At 41.4% G+C, this 15,068-nt stretch overlaps 2 protein-coding genes across 16 annotated transcripts in view; one reads left to right on the plus strand and one right to left on the minus strand.

The window, feature by feature from the left end:
* Positions 1–12,184, minus strand: part of FGD6 (FYVE, RhoGEF and PH domain containing 6) — a 139,825-nt gene extending 127,641 nt beyond the window's left edge. The window contains exons 1-2 of the mRNA XM_055238380.2: positions 11,797–12,184; positions 2,681–5,105 (exon numbers count right to left, since the gene is read on the minus strand). Coding sequence (XP_055094355.1) covers positions 2,681–5,105; positions 11,797–11,812 — 2,441 coding nt within the window. The 5' untranslated portion in view covers positions 11,813–12,184. The remainder of the gene's footprint in view (positions 1–2,680; positions 5,106–11,796) is intronic.
* The window catches only part of VEZT (vezatin, adherens junctions transmembrane protein), an 83,132-nt gene continuing 79,992 nt past the window's right edge, over positions 11,929–15,068 (plus strand). For 6 of the 15 annotated variants that reach the window (XM_055238397.2, XM_055238392.2, XM_055238398.2 and 3 more), the window contains exon 1: positions 12,314–12,458. In XM_055238397.2, coding sequence (XP_055094372.1) covers positions 12,423–12,458 — 36 coding nt within the window. In that variant the 5' untranslated portion in view covers positions 12,314–12,422. Of the gene's footprint in view, positions 12,459–15,068 lie in introns of all 15 variants that reach the window. The other 9 variants (XM_055238394.2, XM_055238396.2, XM_055238385.2 and 6 more) reach the window with 8 other exon arrangements.

The raw sequence follows: 15,068 nt of genomic DNA on the forward strand, positions 1-15,068 counted from the left end.
TTCAAGAAAAAATTGTACTCATTCACAAATAAAGTGATTTAAAAAAAAAAAGAAAAAATTTATCTTAGACAAGGATAGTAGTATATTGTGAAGAAGCCAACCAAACTTATTACACACAAAAAAATATGCAAAAGCATGTTAAAAAAAAAAAAAGGATAGTACCAATAAATGGTTCTACAGAGAAGAGCAATCCTGAAAACAGACAATTTGAAATATTTATGCCAAGAACCGGGAGTGGTGGCCCATGTCTGTAATCCCAGCACTTTGGGAGGCTGAGATGGGAGGATCACTTGAGCACAGGAATTTGAGATCAGCCTGGGCAATACAGGGAGACCCTATCTCTACAAAAAATAAAAAATAAAAATCAGCTGGGTGTCGTGGTATGCACCTGTGGTCCCAGCTACTTGGGAGGCTGAAGGTGGGTGGGGGATCACTTGAGCCCAGGAGTTACAGGCTGTGGTAAGCCTTGACTATACAACTGTACTCCACCCTGGGAGACAGAGGGGGGACCCTGTCTCCAAAGAGAAAAAAAAAAAAAAAAAAGAAAAAGAAGTATTTATGCCAAGGAAGGAGCTTTTTGCCTAGGTACTAATATTCAGGAAGCAGAAATATGAAAACAAAATGTGGCTGGCTGTGAGAAAAATTAGGCAAGGGAGGAAAGTAGCCTTTTTTAGGCAAAAGGAGGAAGGGCAGGAAAGACCGAATACGAGTAAAGAGAAATGCTATGAGAATATCTGACAGTTAAAGGAACTTAAAATAATTTACTTGGTACGCTGACTTGCTCGACAATTTTACATATTCAATTCACCGAACAATGCTTTTTTTTTTTTTTTTTTGGAGCCTCCATGATATGCTTTGGCTGTGTCCCCACCCAAATTTCATCTTGAATTGTAGTCCCCATAATCCCTACGTGTTGTGGGAGGGACCCGGTGGGAGGTAATTTAATCATGGGGTGGTTTTCCCCCAAGCTGCTGTTCTAGAGATAGTGAGTTCTGACAAGATCTGATGGTTCTATAAGGGGCTTTTCAATCTTTCGGTCTGCACTTCTCCTTGCTGCCCCCATGTAAAGAAGGACGTGTTTGCTCCCCCTTCCGCCATGATTATAAGTTTCCTGAAGCCTCCCCAGGCATGCTGAACTGTGAGTCAATTAAACGTCTTTCCTTTATAAATTACCCAGTCTTGGGTATGTTTTTATTAGCAGCGTGAGAACGGACTAATACACCCCACTATGTGCCAAGTATTTTCTAGAAAATTCACATTTTAAGACTTGAATTTCAAAGACCTGAAGTTAGTGGACTAAGAACAATCTAAAGATTTCCAAAAGGGTCCATGTGCTTTTTTGTTAAACACAAACAAACATCAGAAATACAATGGAAAAGCTACCTATGCAACTATGGAGAGAAGGAAGCCGCTGCAGTGGTTGCTCCCTTGGCCTATTTTCATTCATTCTCTCTTAGACCCAATCAACATCTACTGATTCTACTAGGCCTCTTGCTTGGCTTTATCCAGGGCAAAGAGATGACTAGAACTCTTCATGGAGCTTAAAACCAAATACAGAACATCAGACATGCCAATACATAGTTATACATTAAGACAGCCTGAGATGAAAGGATATCACAGCATAACTGGGTGGTCAGAATAGGAAGTAAACACTTCTGACTAGGTAATTGTAGAAGCTTAATGAAGCCAAAGACTGAGGGGGTGGATTATCGAGGATGGGCACGATTTTAATAAGAGAGATGGAGTAGGTATTCCACAGGTAGGAAGCGCACATAGAAAAGTGAGAAACAGGCCCAGTGCAGTGACTCACGCCTGTAATCCCAACACTTTGGGAGGCAAAGGCAGGAGGATTGCTTGAGCCCAGGAGTTCAAGATCAGCCTGGGCATGATGGCAAAACCCTGTCTCTACAAAAAATACAAAAATTATCTAGGCATGGTAGCATGCACCTATAGTCCCAGCTACTCAAGGAGGCTGAGATGGGAGGACTGCTTGAGCCTGGGGGGTCGAGGCTGCAGTGAGCCATGATCATACCACTGCACTCCAGCCTGGGTGACAGAGTAAGACCTCATCTCAAAAAAAACAAAAAAATTAAATTAAATTAAATTATTTTAAAAGTGAGAAATAAAGAGTAGTTACGTGTTTCCTGCATTTTTCCTATATCCACTTGAGGTCAGCGATTAGCTATCAACAGGTAAAATGACCAATCTTCAAAGAGTGGTGAACTTCTAAAAATGTGGAGGTTCCACCTGATAAGGGCGCCACACGTAAATGCCTGCATATTTCAGTAACTTCAGATTTCTTACACCTAGCAAATAAATGTCATTGAATTGGCCAATTTCCTGCCCCAGGTTTCCTGATATGACTTCTGAGCTGGTGTCTGGAGGCCCAGGACCTCTCTGTTCCATGCCTTCCTTGCAGCGGCACCTACACTGCCACTGGTTCAAATTCTTTGAATTTGAAAATAAATTAAATAAAATACATTAACTACTTCAAGCTTGTATTGCAAATACCATTCCAACTGTGTGCTAAAAGGAGGCTGCACTTGAGAATAATTTAATACACATTTTCTAAACTATTCCTTCAACCACGTGTTTTTTCCCCCCTGCATTCCTAACTCACCAGGCTGTTGAAGGTTAATTGCAACGATGCATGCAAAAGTGTCTGTCTGGCACCTGTTACCTGGAATGCTGATGTCTGGGTCCAAGTTGCAGCTGGCCATCTGGAGCTTCATACAGCTCTTCTACCTCATACACATTTGCATCAGCGTCCTCCATGCTGCTGGAATTCTGCCATTCCAACTCTTGAGTTTTCCGTATAGCCATAATAAATGGCAAGTTCTCGTACTCTGGTATTTCCTCATAATGGCGTATATTTTCATACTCCGGTGCACAGAGGCTTGTAACAGACTTGTAAGGTGCCTGAGATGATGACTCCCGGGAGAGCATTTGGTCATCCAAAGACTCAGCTCTCAGACCATTAGCTGCACTGGTCTGGCCCCGAGACTTCTTCCTCTTCTTTTGAGATTCCAGGCTATAGTTTTCTGTGGAATATGCCTTGATGGGTTTACTTCTCTTCTCCTCTCCTACCAACAAGCCTTGCCAATCACTTTCAATCCCCTTCTGCTCCCCACTGGAGAGGTGGCCTGTGGTGGTGTCTCCGAGTTGGCTACTCTTGGACCAAAATTTTTGAAAGTCACTCTTCGTGAAACAGATGGACAGTTTCATGCTGAGCAACTTTTTAAAAGAGTTTTTCTTTGTAGAGTCTTTGCAAGGCTTAGTGCACTTTTCCACATCCATAGCAGATAACGATTTTGCTCTGGGCTTGGTTAGGGCTGTTGAAGGCTCACTGTTTGACGATACGGTGACAGATTTTAAGGATTCTGGGTTCCCTGAAAACGGTAAAATAGGATGAGGTAACTTCCACACTGGCTTTTCTGAAGCCCGTTTAGGCATATCAAAGGAGGATGACACACCACGGTTTTGGGCACACAAATGCTGAAGGTGATTTCTTTCTAGACTCTTCTCTGAACGTTTTTCTTCACTTGAAGGATAAGAACTTTTTTCCACAAGCTCCTCGGAGGCAGCCTTTTTAAGCACTCCTGTAGCAGGCAAGCTATGTCTTTGAGGTTTTTTGGGGACAATTCGTAGAGAATTTTCCTCTTTTATAACAGATTCCTTTTGCATTTGAGGGGCAGAAACTCCCAGGTTTCTCCCAGATTGCGAATGTTCATTGCAAGTTAATTTGAGCTGCTTAGGCAGGCTCATAGATAGAGTACATCTTAAAAAATCGGTCCCTTCGTCCACAGCAAGTGACATACTAGAACCATCTACAGTTGTGCTGTCAGAACTCAAATTAGAGTCTGTATCAAAAGAAGGTGCCATTTTTTCAAAGGAAGATGTTTCATCACCCATGGCTTTCTGTGAATTGACTAAGTCCTGTGTGTCACTGTTGGATTCCATATTCAATTCACTTTTATTTCCCAGCTTCATTTTATCCACCTGTTCCTGCTTACACAAAACATTCTGATGAAGAACACTGATTTTATTGATTTTCAAACTATTTTCAGTAAGACAGGAAGAGCTACTGTCTGAATTCCCTGGTTCTTCAGTGCTTTCACTAGGAGTAGCTACACACTTTTGGCGTAACAGACGAGCAGTTCGTGTCTTTCTGGGCTTGGGAGTTGGAAATTTTGGGGTATATGGTACTAAATGAATTTCTAAGGGACCAAGGTCTTTGACTTCTGATTTCTTACTAACTCCATCTGAAGATATAAAAGTACTCCTTTTCCCATTTTCCAGAGCCTCTAGTTCAGATGACTGAAAGCAATTATTGCTTTTTTCACTGTCATCCTGGCAAGTTTCAAAATTTTCACATTCATCACTAGGAAGGTGTAAGTGGCAACTGTGATGATCAGGAACTTTTTCAAAGCTGGATGGGGAAGGTGACATATCTGCAAATTCAATTCTGAATTGTCCATTTGAATTACAGCCACCATTCATTTCCGGGCTGTCTGTGGGCCTGTGCTTCTGTGCGGAAATAAAAGGTGGCATTCGGTGTATTAAGGCATCTTTGAGCTTCTCTTCTAAAATGCTTGCCTTTAAAACAACCCCACCCTGATTCTTGGCTTTTTCACCATACAAATCACATTTACTCCTAGTTTTTATAGTCAAAGTCTCATCAATTTTACTGTTTTCTAAATTTGCATTCATTTCCAGGGGCTCTAAAACAAGCTGCTTTACACACAAATTCTCTCTGTGGCCCAGCTTATGGATACACTCAGAACTGCAGGAACACATTGGTGAAATACAATCACTGCTCTGATCGCCTTCATATTTACAATTAAAGTTGTCAGTGCTTTCAGCTAATTCCTGTTTATGCCCTTCCAGGTTCAACATGATTTTGCTTGATGGTGACTGCCCAATGTCTCGAACAGGTGAGCTCTTCAGGACTTTTGGTTTTGGGGCTATTGCTGGTTTCATTTTCTTTGTTGACTGTGGAACACTAGAAATCACAATGTCAGGTTTAGGTGCAATAGGAGGTGGAGCTGGCTTATTATTTGCCACAACAAACTTGGGCTTGGGGGCCACTGGTGGCTTCTTCATCTCTAGAAAGGAAAAAATAATAATTTGATGTCAAAACAACCAAAGCACAAAATGATACATGATTAAATCTGATAGCATTTTTTATTTTTAACAATATGACCTTGCCTTTTACAGAATATGTTACATTATATAGTATCAATATTTCTCCTGAAAATTCCTTAAATTGTCTTTCAATTCCATACATAGCTTTGGGTCTATTGTACATTTTTAAATAAATCCAATACAGTTTGTTTCTCCAACTTTGGAACTGGTTACCATATCTTTTTTTCTTCTTCTTCTTCTTTTTTTTTTGTGAGACAGAGTCTTGCCCTGTCACCCAGGCTGGAGTGCAGTGATGCGATCTCGGCTCACTGCAACCTCTGCCTCCAGGGTTCAAGTGATTCTCCTGCCTCAGCCTTCTGAGTAGCTGGGATTACAAGTGCGCACCACCACATCCGGCTAAGTTTTGTATTTTTAGTAGAGGCGGGGTTTCAACATGTTGATCAGGCTGGTCTCGAACTCCTGACCTCGTGATCCACCCACCTCAGCCTCCCAAAGTGCTGGGATTATAGGCGTGAGCCACCGTGCCCGGCCCATCATATCTTTCATTGACAATAAATGAAATAATTGACTTCAGTTTGGGACCCACATAGTAGTTCTTCAATTCATTTGCCAAGTGCTGAAAGTTGAATTTGCCTAAGTTAAATGTAGGATGCAACTCTTTAAACTTCTCATGTGAATAAGCAGTAGTAGTCTTCTATCTCAAGGATAATATAATTGAGTTGTATAAATAAATGCCTTTTATCAATGATCTGTCTACCTCAATAGATAGAACCCCAAAACAATATTAAAAAAGGAAGACAGAAATCAGAAATTTTCTAAATTTAAAAACTGAAAATTAATTCTTTGGTATTATTTAAGGCTCATAATAAACCTGGTATTTCTTTCTGCAAGAGTTATTAGTTGGGAATTTTCATTAATTCCTTTACGGAGCTCTGAGCGCCTCTGCCCGGCCACCTATCGTCTGGGAAGAAGTGAGGAGCGTCTCTGCCTGGCCGCCCCGTCTGGGAAGTGAGGAGCGCCTCTGCCCGGCCGCCCCGTGTCTGGGAAGAAGTGAGGAGCGCCTCTGCCCGGCCGCTCCGTCTGGGAGGTCTACCACGGAGGCCAGAAGCAATGTGGGGGCTGGACGTGGTGGCTCACGCCTGTGGTCCCGGCACTCTGGGGGGCGAGGCGGGTTGATCACTTCGGGCTAGGAGTTCGAGCCCAGTCTGGCCAACTTGGCGAAACATGAAAAATACAACAGACAAACCAACCAACCAACTCAGTGACAACAAAACAGGTCTACCCTGGAGTCATACTCTAATTTTTTCTATTTTCCTCCCTTTCTGATCCTTTATCCCACTTTCTTTTTCTTCCTCTTCCTTCTCCCTCTTCTTTGTCAAATAGAGGATTGAGTTATTATCACTGATCCATATAAAGTCCCTCTCTCATTTATTTTAACTCCCACCCCCCATTTCTATTCCCCGACTTCCCATGTGCAACCTTCCTAATATGTTTGATACGCATCTTTTTGTTTGTATGTATTTTTTAGAAAATGTTTATTGTTTTTGTGTGCAAAAAAAAATTAATTAAAAAAAAAAAAATTCCTTTACGGAGCTCTATTTTTTAAAAAGTCACATGTCTAGGCCCTACCCCAGAGTGAACTAGTTAGAGTTTCTGGGGATAGATCCTGGACATCTGGACATCTTTTAAGTTCCACAGGTGGTTATGTTGTTTATCCCTCATTAACATCCACTGTTCTAGTATATTTAAAAGATAACCACAATTTCTAGTGTAGCAATTCTTCCTAGACATTATATATAAGGTATTTAACTAACACCTATTATACAATGCTACATCGGTACAGATCTGTTCCTATACTATAGGAACCTAATAAAAACATTACACAAAAGACCTACAAAGCGAAAAGATAAATAAAGCCTGTATATCTGTAAGTTCCCTTACGTTCTTAAACCTACACTGTCATATTATTGATCGTATTTCCCCAAGGAGACGTGAGATAAAAAATATTTTATCTTTTACGTTTATATTTGTTCCTTTGACAGGATCTAACACTTAATAAAAACTTAATTTACTGAAAAAACTTTTCAAAATATCTGCTGCAAAGGACTGCTGGATGTTTTTTAATTACTTGAATAGACACGCGCTCTGATATTTCATTTGGTGATGACTTCCTTTTGAACAAAGGAAATTAGTCACGACACTTGGGAAGCTATTACACGGAACTGAGTTTTATTAAAAAAAGAGGAGTAGGGTGCTCTACTTCCTTTTACCAACCAAGGAAGAATTCCCTAAATCTCTACTTCTATGTGTGCAATAAAGATTATATGATGTATATGATGATATATGTCTTCTTACTCAATTTCTAGGTATAATGTCATCATCAATAAAAAAATTAATTATTTTTGAAATAATGCAAATTCCTATACTACATAATTTCAGTTAGCTGTTCAATAAGCATAGTTAATTTTGCCTGAGTTTTTAGGCAGAAAATAACTGAAAAACCCTTCAAATCCTAGTGAGAAACCTAGTTGTAAATGTCTATTAAGTTAAACCCTCCATTTATTAAGTCAAGTCTTAAGAGAAAGTATGAATGCCTTAGGCCTCTTCCCAACAGCCCATCTTACTCAGTTAAGACTGTCAAGTTCATTTTATTTCTGTAACCATTATCAAAACATCCTACCTCTGGGATTTTTAAAATAATTTTTTAAAAATTAGTTTTGGCAGCCTGGCATAGTGGCTCATGCCTGTAATCCCAGCACCTTGGGAGGCCAAGGTGGGAGGATTGCTTGAGCTCAGAAATTGGAGACCAGCCTGGGCAACACAGTAAGACCCCGTCTCCATGAAAACAAAAAAAAATAGTTTCGAAAATGAAGAGTTCTTGAGATTGGCCATACCATATGAATGTACTTAACACTTCTGAACTATACACTTAAAAATGAGTAAGACGGTAAATTTATCTTACGTGCTATTTTACCACAGTTGGAAGAAAACTTCATCTCATCAAATTAATCTTTTACTTTCCGTATCTTAGAACCTTGTCAGAAGCTTTAGGGTCATGTAAATATCATTTTTTAAAAGTCCCTGGTACCAATTTTACTTTTTAAAAAATGTGTTTTGTATACAAATCTGCTTCCAAGAGATATAAATTCCTGTTGTAGTGTCACAGAAATTCAGTTAACTACATATGAGCTGGAGTTGATTCCCAATAAATATAGCAAAGCCCTATTACGTACATAAAGCCCTCAATGCATACTCACTGAATTCAATTAATAACTGTGAACTTGGGCTTGCCACTGTTAGTTAACTGTGTATTGAAGGAAGTCAAAGACATAACTCAGGGAGCTGGCTAACCTAATTGTGGGCCTTGTGCAGACCTGGCTGCCTCACTTTCCTTCCTTATAAATGGGGGAGTTGACCAGGCTTCTAAAGCCCATAGCAATCTGAGATGATAACTTCTGAGATACTCATTTCAGAAGAACCTTATGTACTGTGGCCTCTTTCTCCTGCGTTGATGTTTTTTCAGTGCACCTTTGTCTGTGTTCAGCATAAGACACAAGCTCCAGAAGGGCAGGCACTTTGTCTCATTCACTGATGTATCCCAGTGCTAACAACAGGGCCTGGGAATAATCACAGCTGCCACATACACATACTCTTTAATATGTCTCCATAACAGAAAATTTCTTCTTTAAAAATAATCACACTCAAAACTGTACATCCATTTTAATTTAGAATAATATTTTGAAAAGTTAGCAGGAATCAATTTCAATAGGATTATTGAATAATTCCTTAATTATTAATAGGAACAAGTGTTCAACTAAGTCACTGGTATAGCAATATCCAAAATTCTTCATTATTTTTTTTTCATGGCTCTATTTTGGAAGAAACACAACTCAAAAAATAATAAGCCATTATATTATGGTCTACTCCAATGTGAAATAAGTGCATGACATTTGGCAACAAATCTAGCACTTTTGGATCTTAATACTGTATCAACAGTCAGACCCAAAGCTTCTTAGAGCAAAGCAGCAAATCTTTTATTTACACAGCTGTTTGGCTGCAGGGAAATATAAGGTAAGAAAGTAAAGCACTAGTACCATTTTACTATTACAAACATACTCGTCATCTGTTACACACAGATGGCTGTGGTTCATATGTACACTCTCTGGCTACTGGACCAGCCAAAATGCAAAGCATGGACAATGAGACAGTGACCTGTACATGTTCAAAAGGACACAAAATATATACCTATATATACCTATAATTCTCTCTCCTTTTTTCTTTTCTTTTTTTTTTTTTTTTTTTTTGTGACAGAGTCTTGCTCTGTCACCCAGGCTAGAGTGCAGTGGCTCGATCTTGGCTCACCACAACCTCTGCCTCCCCGGATCAAGCAATTTTCATCTCAGCCTCCCGAATAGCTGGGACTACAGGTGCACCCCACCACACCTGGCTAATTTTTGTATTTTTAGTAGAGACAGGGTTTTGCCATGTTGGCCTGGCTGGTCTCAAACTCCTGACCTCAAGTGATCCACCCGCCTTGGCCTCCCAAAGTGATGGAATTACAGGCGTGAGCCACCGCGCCCAGCTTCTCCTTTTTCATATATAGCTTAAAATAATTCTGAAATTTCCACTAAGGGCAGATTATTTTATAGATGCAGAAAAACAAAGCAAGCTTTTCTGCTGGACACATACAACCTAGATGTTCTACAACGTTCCTTTTATTTTCTTAAATTAAACCAACCCTTCCAAATACCCCAGATTAGATTCAAAAGCAAAAATCCCCTCCCTTAACTTCAAATAACCTTCCTAAACGTTTCAATGAATTTGACTATTGTTCCCAAAAAGCACCATAATCAGCTTGTAAGAACTATGTATACGTATAAGAATGGGTAGAAATAAAACCCCAGTTCTCTTCCATATTCCCCATCTAGACACCAGAAAGAATTATAATAAATCCAACAGATGGGTGAGCAAAAAAGTAGTCGATGCTTCTCAGCCAGCAATGCTAAAAACCAACCAACTCGGCTAGACATAGGAAGTGTCCCACTTTAAACACCACAAAAATTTCTGTGGATTTCTTTAATTGTAAAGTTGATAAAATACAAAAATAGCTTGCATTATTTTAGGATAATTCAAATGCAAGAATCATGAACTTCCAGTCTGGGCCCTAGAAACTGGGTTTACATAAATGTCAAATTACATGCTTCTGTGCCTGTTCCTTATAAACTGTTAAGACTGGAATTGAAAACTGATACATACAAGATACGGTTATTTTAATACATTTGACACCTCCACAAAGGAAAGAACTAAAACTGGCTGGAAGGATTTTAAAATTTCCAACCACTTTTAATTTAAATCAATTTCTGGATCGAAGGTAAGGCACAGAAATGTAGGATGAAAATAATTTACCTTATGTAAGTATAAAGCCTCCCTTTGGCAAAGAAAAGAGAGTTTATAAAGATATCTCATGTAAGTGCATATAACATCAAAAAGGAAAGACCCACACAACACCTACTTCTTGCTTTCTTTTCCTATTGGCTAACTTCTTGTTTCGTTTGTTGTAATCTGATCACAGAGAGCAATGCAACACAATATATCTAGGCTTTAGAAATAATACAAATCAGAACATTTGAGTGCTGTTTGACAGTTTCAGGTTGCAAGAATTTTAAACAAATGCCAAGTAAAGCAATGAAAATTTAATCTGATACTTAAGTGCTGATTCTGGAAGTAACTTTGAGAAGAAGCTTTAAACTATTTCACTATAAAATTTCTAATGAAAGTTTGTTTCAACGTGGACAAAAACGTAAAATAATCCGTAACACTCTACTTAATACATAAGTTCTGGTTTAAAAATTAACCTATGTACTTATAAAGTGAACGTAACACCACTTTGGTAATTATTTTGTAAAACAGAAATTGTTCCTTAAGAATGTTCAGAAACACAACGTCTAGAATTGCTGAAAATCCACACAAAGATAGAGGCTTTGTCATTTGGATGAAGGGGAAAGAACTATGGGAGGCAGACAGAAAATAAAGCTTTGTTTACCCTAATCAGGTAGAAACAAAGTATCTGTAATTGGGTGCAGACAAGCAAAAAAAAAACAAACAAAAACAAAAAAACCCTCAACAATCTCAACTCCTCTGCTTCTCAGGTAACAGAGGTAAAATCACCAGGACATGACAATGTGTACGCCTCTTTAAAATGGGTAAAAGGTTTACCAGCAGATACAAGGTTGAAAGTGACTCACTTAGTGGCCAAACTGAACACGCTGAGAACACTGCCTTTGCCTATAATAACTGATTTATTAACTTGGGAATCTACACTATTTTCACATGCAAAGGCGAAGTCCTCGCACTGCTGGAGAGATGAGCGAACGCCCTTTACACATCGCATTTCACCTGGTGCAGAGCCCCCAGCACAGTCCCCCTTGGAAGGGAGACCCCGAGAAATCCCGGGTTGCCAAACAGCCTCTCTGGGCAGGAAAAGACGAGAAATCAGGCAGCGAATCCCATTAGCTCCGCGCTTGCCGAGGTGCTCGGCAAAGGTACGGGGCACACAACTCGCCCACCCCGGCGAAGAAAGTTGCTCGCGAGCCCAAGCCTAGCAGCGCTCGCCACAAACTTTCCCGCGGCAGCGCGAGCGCCGTCACTTACCGGCTGCAGAAGTCATGATTCCCCGGTGCAGCTCGCTTCCCCGCTCGGCCCCTCAATCCATGTTCCCCTTTCAGTCCATTGTTCCCACAGTTCGGGTAGAAGAGAAAAGCCCCCGCAGCGCCCACATTCCGTCCCGCCGCCCCGCGGCGCAGCCTGAGCGCCACACAAAGGACGCGGCCGGCTCCAGCGACCCTGCGGGGCTCCCGGGCGCGAGCCGCCGGGGGCGGGCGGGCGAGCACTAGCACCGCCCCGCAGAGCTGCACGCTGACAGCCAGGCGCGAGAACGAGCAGTGCTCTCTTCGTCTCCGCTGGCGCGTGCCCTTCTCGGGCTCCAAAAATCAGCAGTGCTCCGGGCGCCCCCTGCTAGTCGCGGCCGTAAAAGGCAGACAAAAGCCCTGGCCTCCTCCAATCGGAGGGCTCGAGCTTCAGCTCGCTCCCGCCTCTCTCGCTTACACGCTCACTCTTTTCTCCAATATGCGGGCTCGAAAAGGGGGCGTGAGCGGCGAGGCATGTTGGGAATTGTAGTTTTCTAGACCCACGGGACGGGCAGGAGCTGGAGCTCCGTGCCGCCTGTTCTCCCGCCTTCATTTCCCATCGTGCTGAGGCGGGTGGCATGGCGGAGAAGGATGACACCGGAGTTTGACGAAGAGGTGGTTTTTGAGGTAAGAGGAAAATGGCGGTGGGTGTGGATTGCCTTTGTTTGAGAAGGACGAGACGGAAAGCGGGGAGGCAAGGCGTTCCCGGGGCGAGGGATCGGGTGACGCGCTCCAGCTGGCCTCGACCACCGAACCCCAGCGATTTCAGGGCCTAGTGTCCGTCGTCGCCTGACAGGTGTAGCCAGAGGCGCCCTGGCCGTGGCCGGCCTCTATCTCGGGCCCGCCCAGAATTCCCAGACGGTGCCCGGTTGCCAGGCCCTGGGCTGGAGCGGTGTCTCTTCCTTCCTGGGAATGGATGTGCCGCGGGGGGACTGCGCCCGGCTGGGGCGGGGCCGAATCGTGCCTTTTAGATAGTCACAACTTAGCCTCCTCCTTTTCCATCCGCGATTTTTTTGGGTCAGTATCCAGAAGTGCTTCAGGTCACTGTTGACCGTCAAGGCGTGGCCCTCGGAATGAAGGCAGCAGGTGCCCGTTTTCTAACACGGTTTAAAGTCTATATGTGGGACCTACTGTGGGTGGTTAGGGCCGGGGCATCTCAGCGTCTAGATTCGATTCTTTTGTCCTTTGCTGTTGCGCTAGGTGTAGCCAGTTCTTCTGACTCGAGGCTCTAGATGTGAGTGCTTTTGTGTGGGACTATTTTAAGACGTTCTCTGCCATCTTGAATGAAAAAAATCGGGCGAGTGTTTTTGATGCCATTTTTTCCAGACACAGGTCAAAACTCGCACCCCTGTACATATGTGTATTGCATGTATACGCTTTACTTTTATTTATCCAACTAGATTTTAAGAAAATTTAAAAATGAAGTGGCCCATGCCATACAGCGAGAGAGCGAGGCACAGACAGGACAGAATGCTAAATGTTGAAATATGTACAAACTGTCATTGAAGGATTAATTTCTGTTCTTGCGGCCTCCTAGAGGCTACACCCAGTACGCGATATCCGAGGTGAATCTTTAACTATGAATTGGATTAGAAAAACCGGCAGGAGAAAATGTATTACAGGGAAAGAGAACTGAGTATGCCAAGCTTGGGAAGTGCGAAAGTACCTGGTGTGCATTTTTAGGGGGCAGGGTGTGGAGGGTGGCTATGTAAAGTGGCTTGATGTGGCTGCAATGAAGAAGCAGTGGAAAATGTGGCCATTTTACCAAAATGAAGAGTCTAGATATGAGGCGTTCATTAGGGAAGACAAGGGCCTGAATTTTGGAAATGAGAGATGTAATGGAATAATGGCTTGGACAGACACTTGTAAGTTAAAATCGAGGCAATGTTCATAGATTGAATGTGGTAGCTGAAGGAGAGAGAAATAGATTTCTAGAGTAAGGGTAACTTACCCATTTTTTTGATTTCTGAATATAATAGTAATATATGCTCAAGGAACATTTTATTGTAGAAAATAAGCCCCCAAGTTAAAATCATCCATTATCCCACCACCCAAAGATGGTAACTACTAACAGTATGGTATGTGTTCTTATAGACTTTATTTCTATGTAAATGTGTGTTTATGTGTGTGTAATTTTTTAGCCTCTATATTAGGACACAATGTGTGTGTGATATTTTTTAAAACAAAAGGTATACCACAAAGAATTTTGTATATATTTTTCACTTGACTTTATCGTGAATCTTTTCCCATTCATCATTCTTTGAAAACATTAATATTATAATATCCCCTCATGTGTATCATAATATAGCCTTTTTTTTCAAAATACCATTGTAATCAACAGTGATATAAGCCTATCTTTAACCACAACTCTGATTTTCCTCAGAATAATTTTTAGAAGTAGAACTAGTGGGTCAAAGAATATGAACATTTAAGACTTACGCAGAAAGGTTATACCAATTCAGGAGGTTTCCGTTAAGAATAAGAGAGTATTGGTTTCACCAAATCCTCAACAACAGCCTTAACAGTTTCCTTTAATCTTTGCTAATTGGATAGGCAAAAATAACATTCCATTGTTTTAATTTGCATTTTGTGCATTTATACATTTATTAGCCATTTTTCTTTGAACATTTCTCTTCATATTTGTTGCTCATTTTCTTATTAGATGCTAGCTTTAAAAAAATTGACTTGCGTGAGTTCTTCATGTATTACCAAGCCTTTGTCATACTTGCAGAAAATTTCCAGTTTGCTGTTTGTTTGCTTTTTGATATACACAATTTTTATTGCAATATAATTTACATAAGGACAGGGCACAAATCACAAGTGTGCAGATGGTTATATTTTCACATGTTGAGCACACCCATGTAACCAGCACCCAGATCAAGAAACAACAGATGGGGCATGGTGGCTCACACCTGTAATCTCAGCACTTTGGAAGGCTGAGGCAGATGGATCCCTTGAACCCAGGAGTTTGAGATTAGCCTGGACAACATGGTGAAACCCTATCTCTACAAAAAAGACAAAAATTATCTGGGCGTGGTGGCACGTGACTGTAGTCCCAGCTACTCGGGAGGCTGAGGTGGGAGAATCACTTGAGCCTCGGTAGGTCAAGGCTGCAGTGAGCCATGATCGTACCACTGTACTCCAGCTTGGATGACAGAGCCAGACTCTGCCCCAAAAAAATAAAAAATGAAAAAAGAAACAACATCACCAGCACACCAGAAGCTCCCTCCTGGTCCT

The sequence above is a fragment of the Symphalangus syndactylus genome, chromosome 13 (assembly GCF_028878055.3).
Source record: "Symphalangus syndactylus isolate Jambi chromosome 13, NHGRI_mSymSyn1-v2.1_pri, whole genome shotgun sequence".
In the NCBI taxonomy this organism is placed as follows: domain Eukaryota; kingdom Metazoa; phylum Chordata; class Mammalia; order Primates; family Hylobatidae; genus Symphalangus; species Symphalangus syndactylus.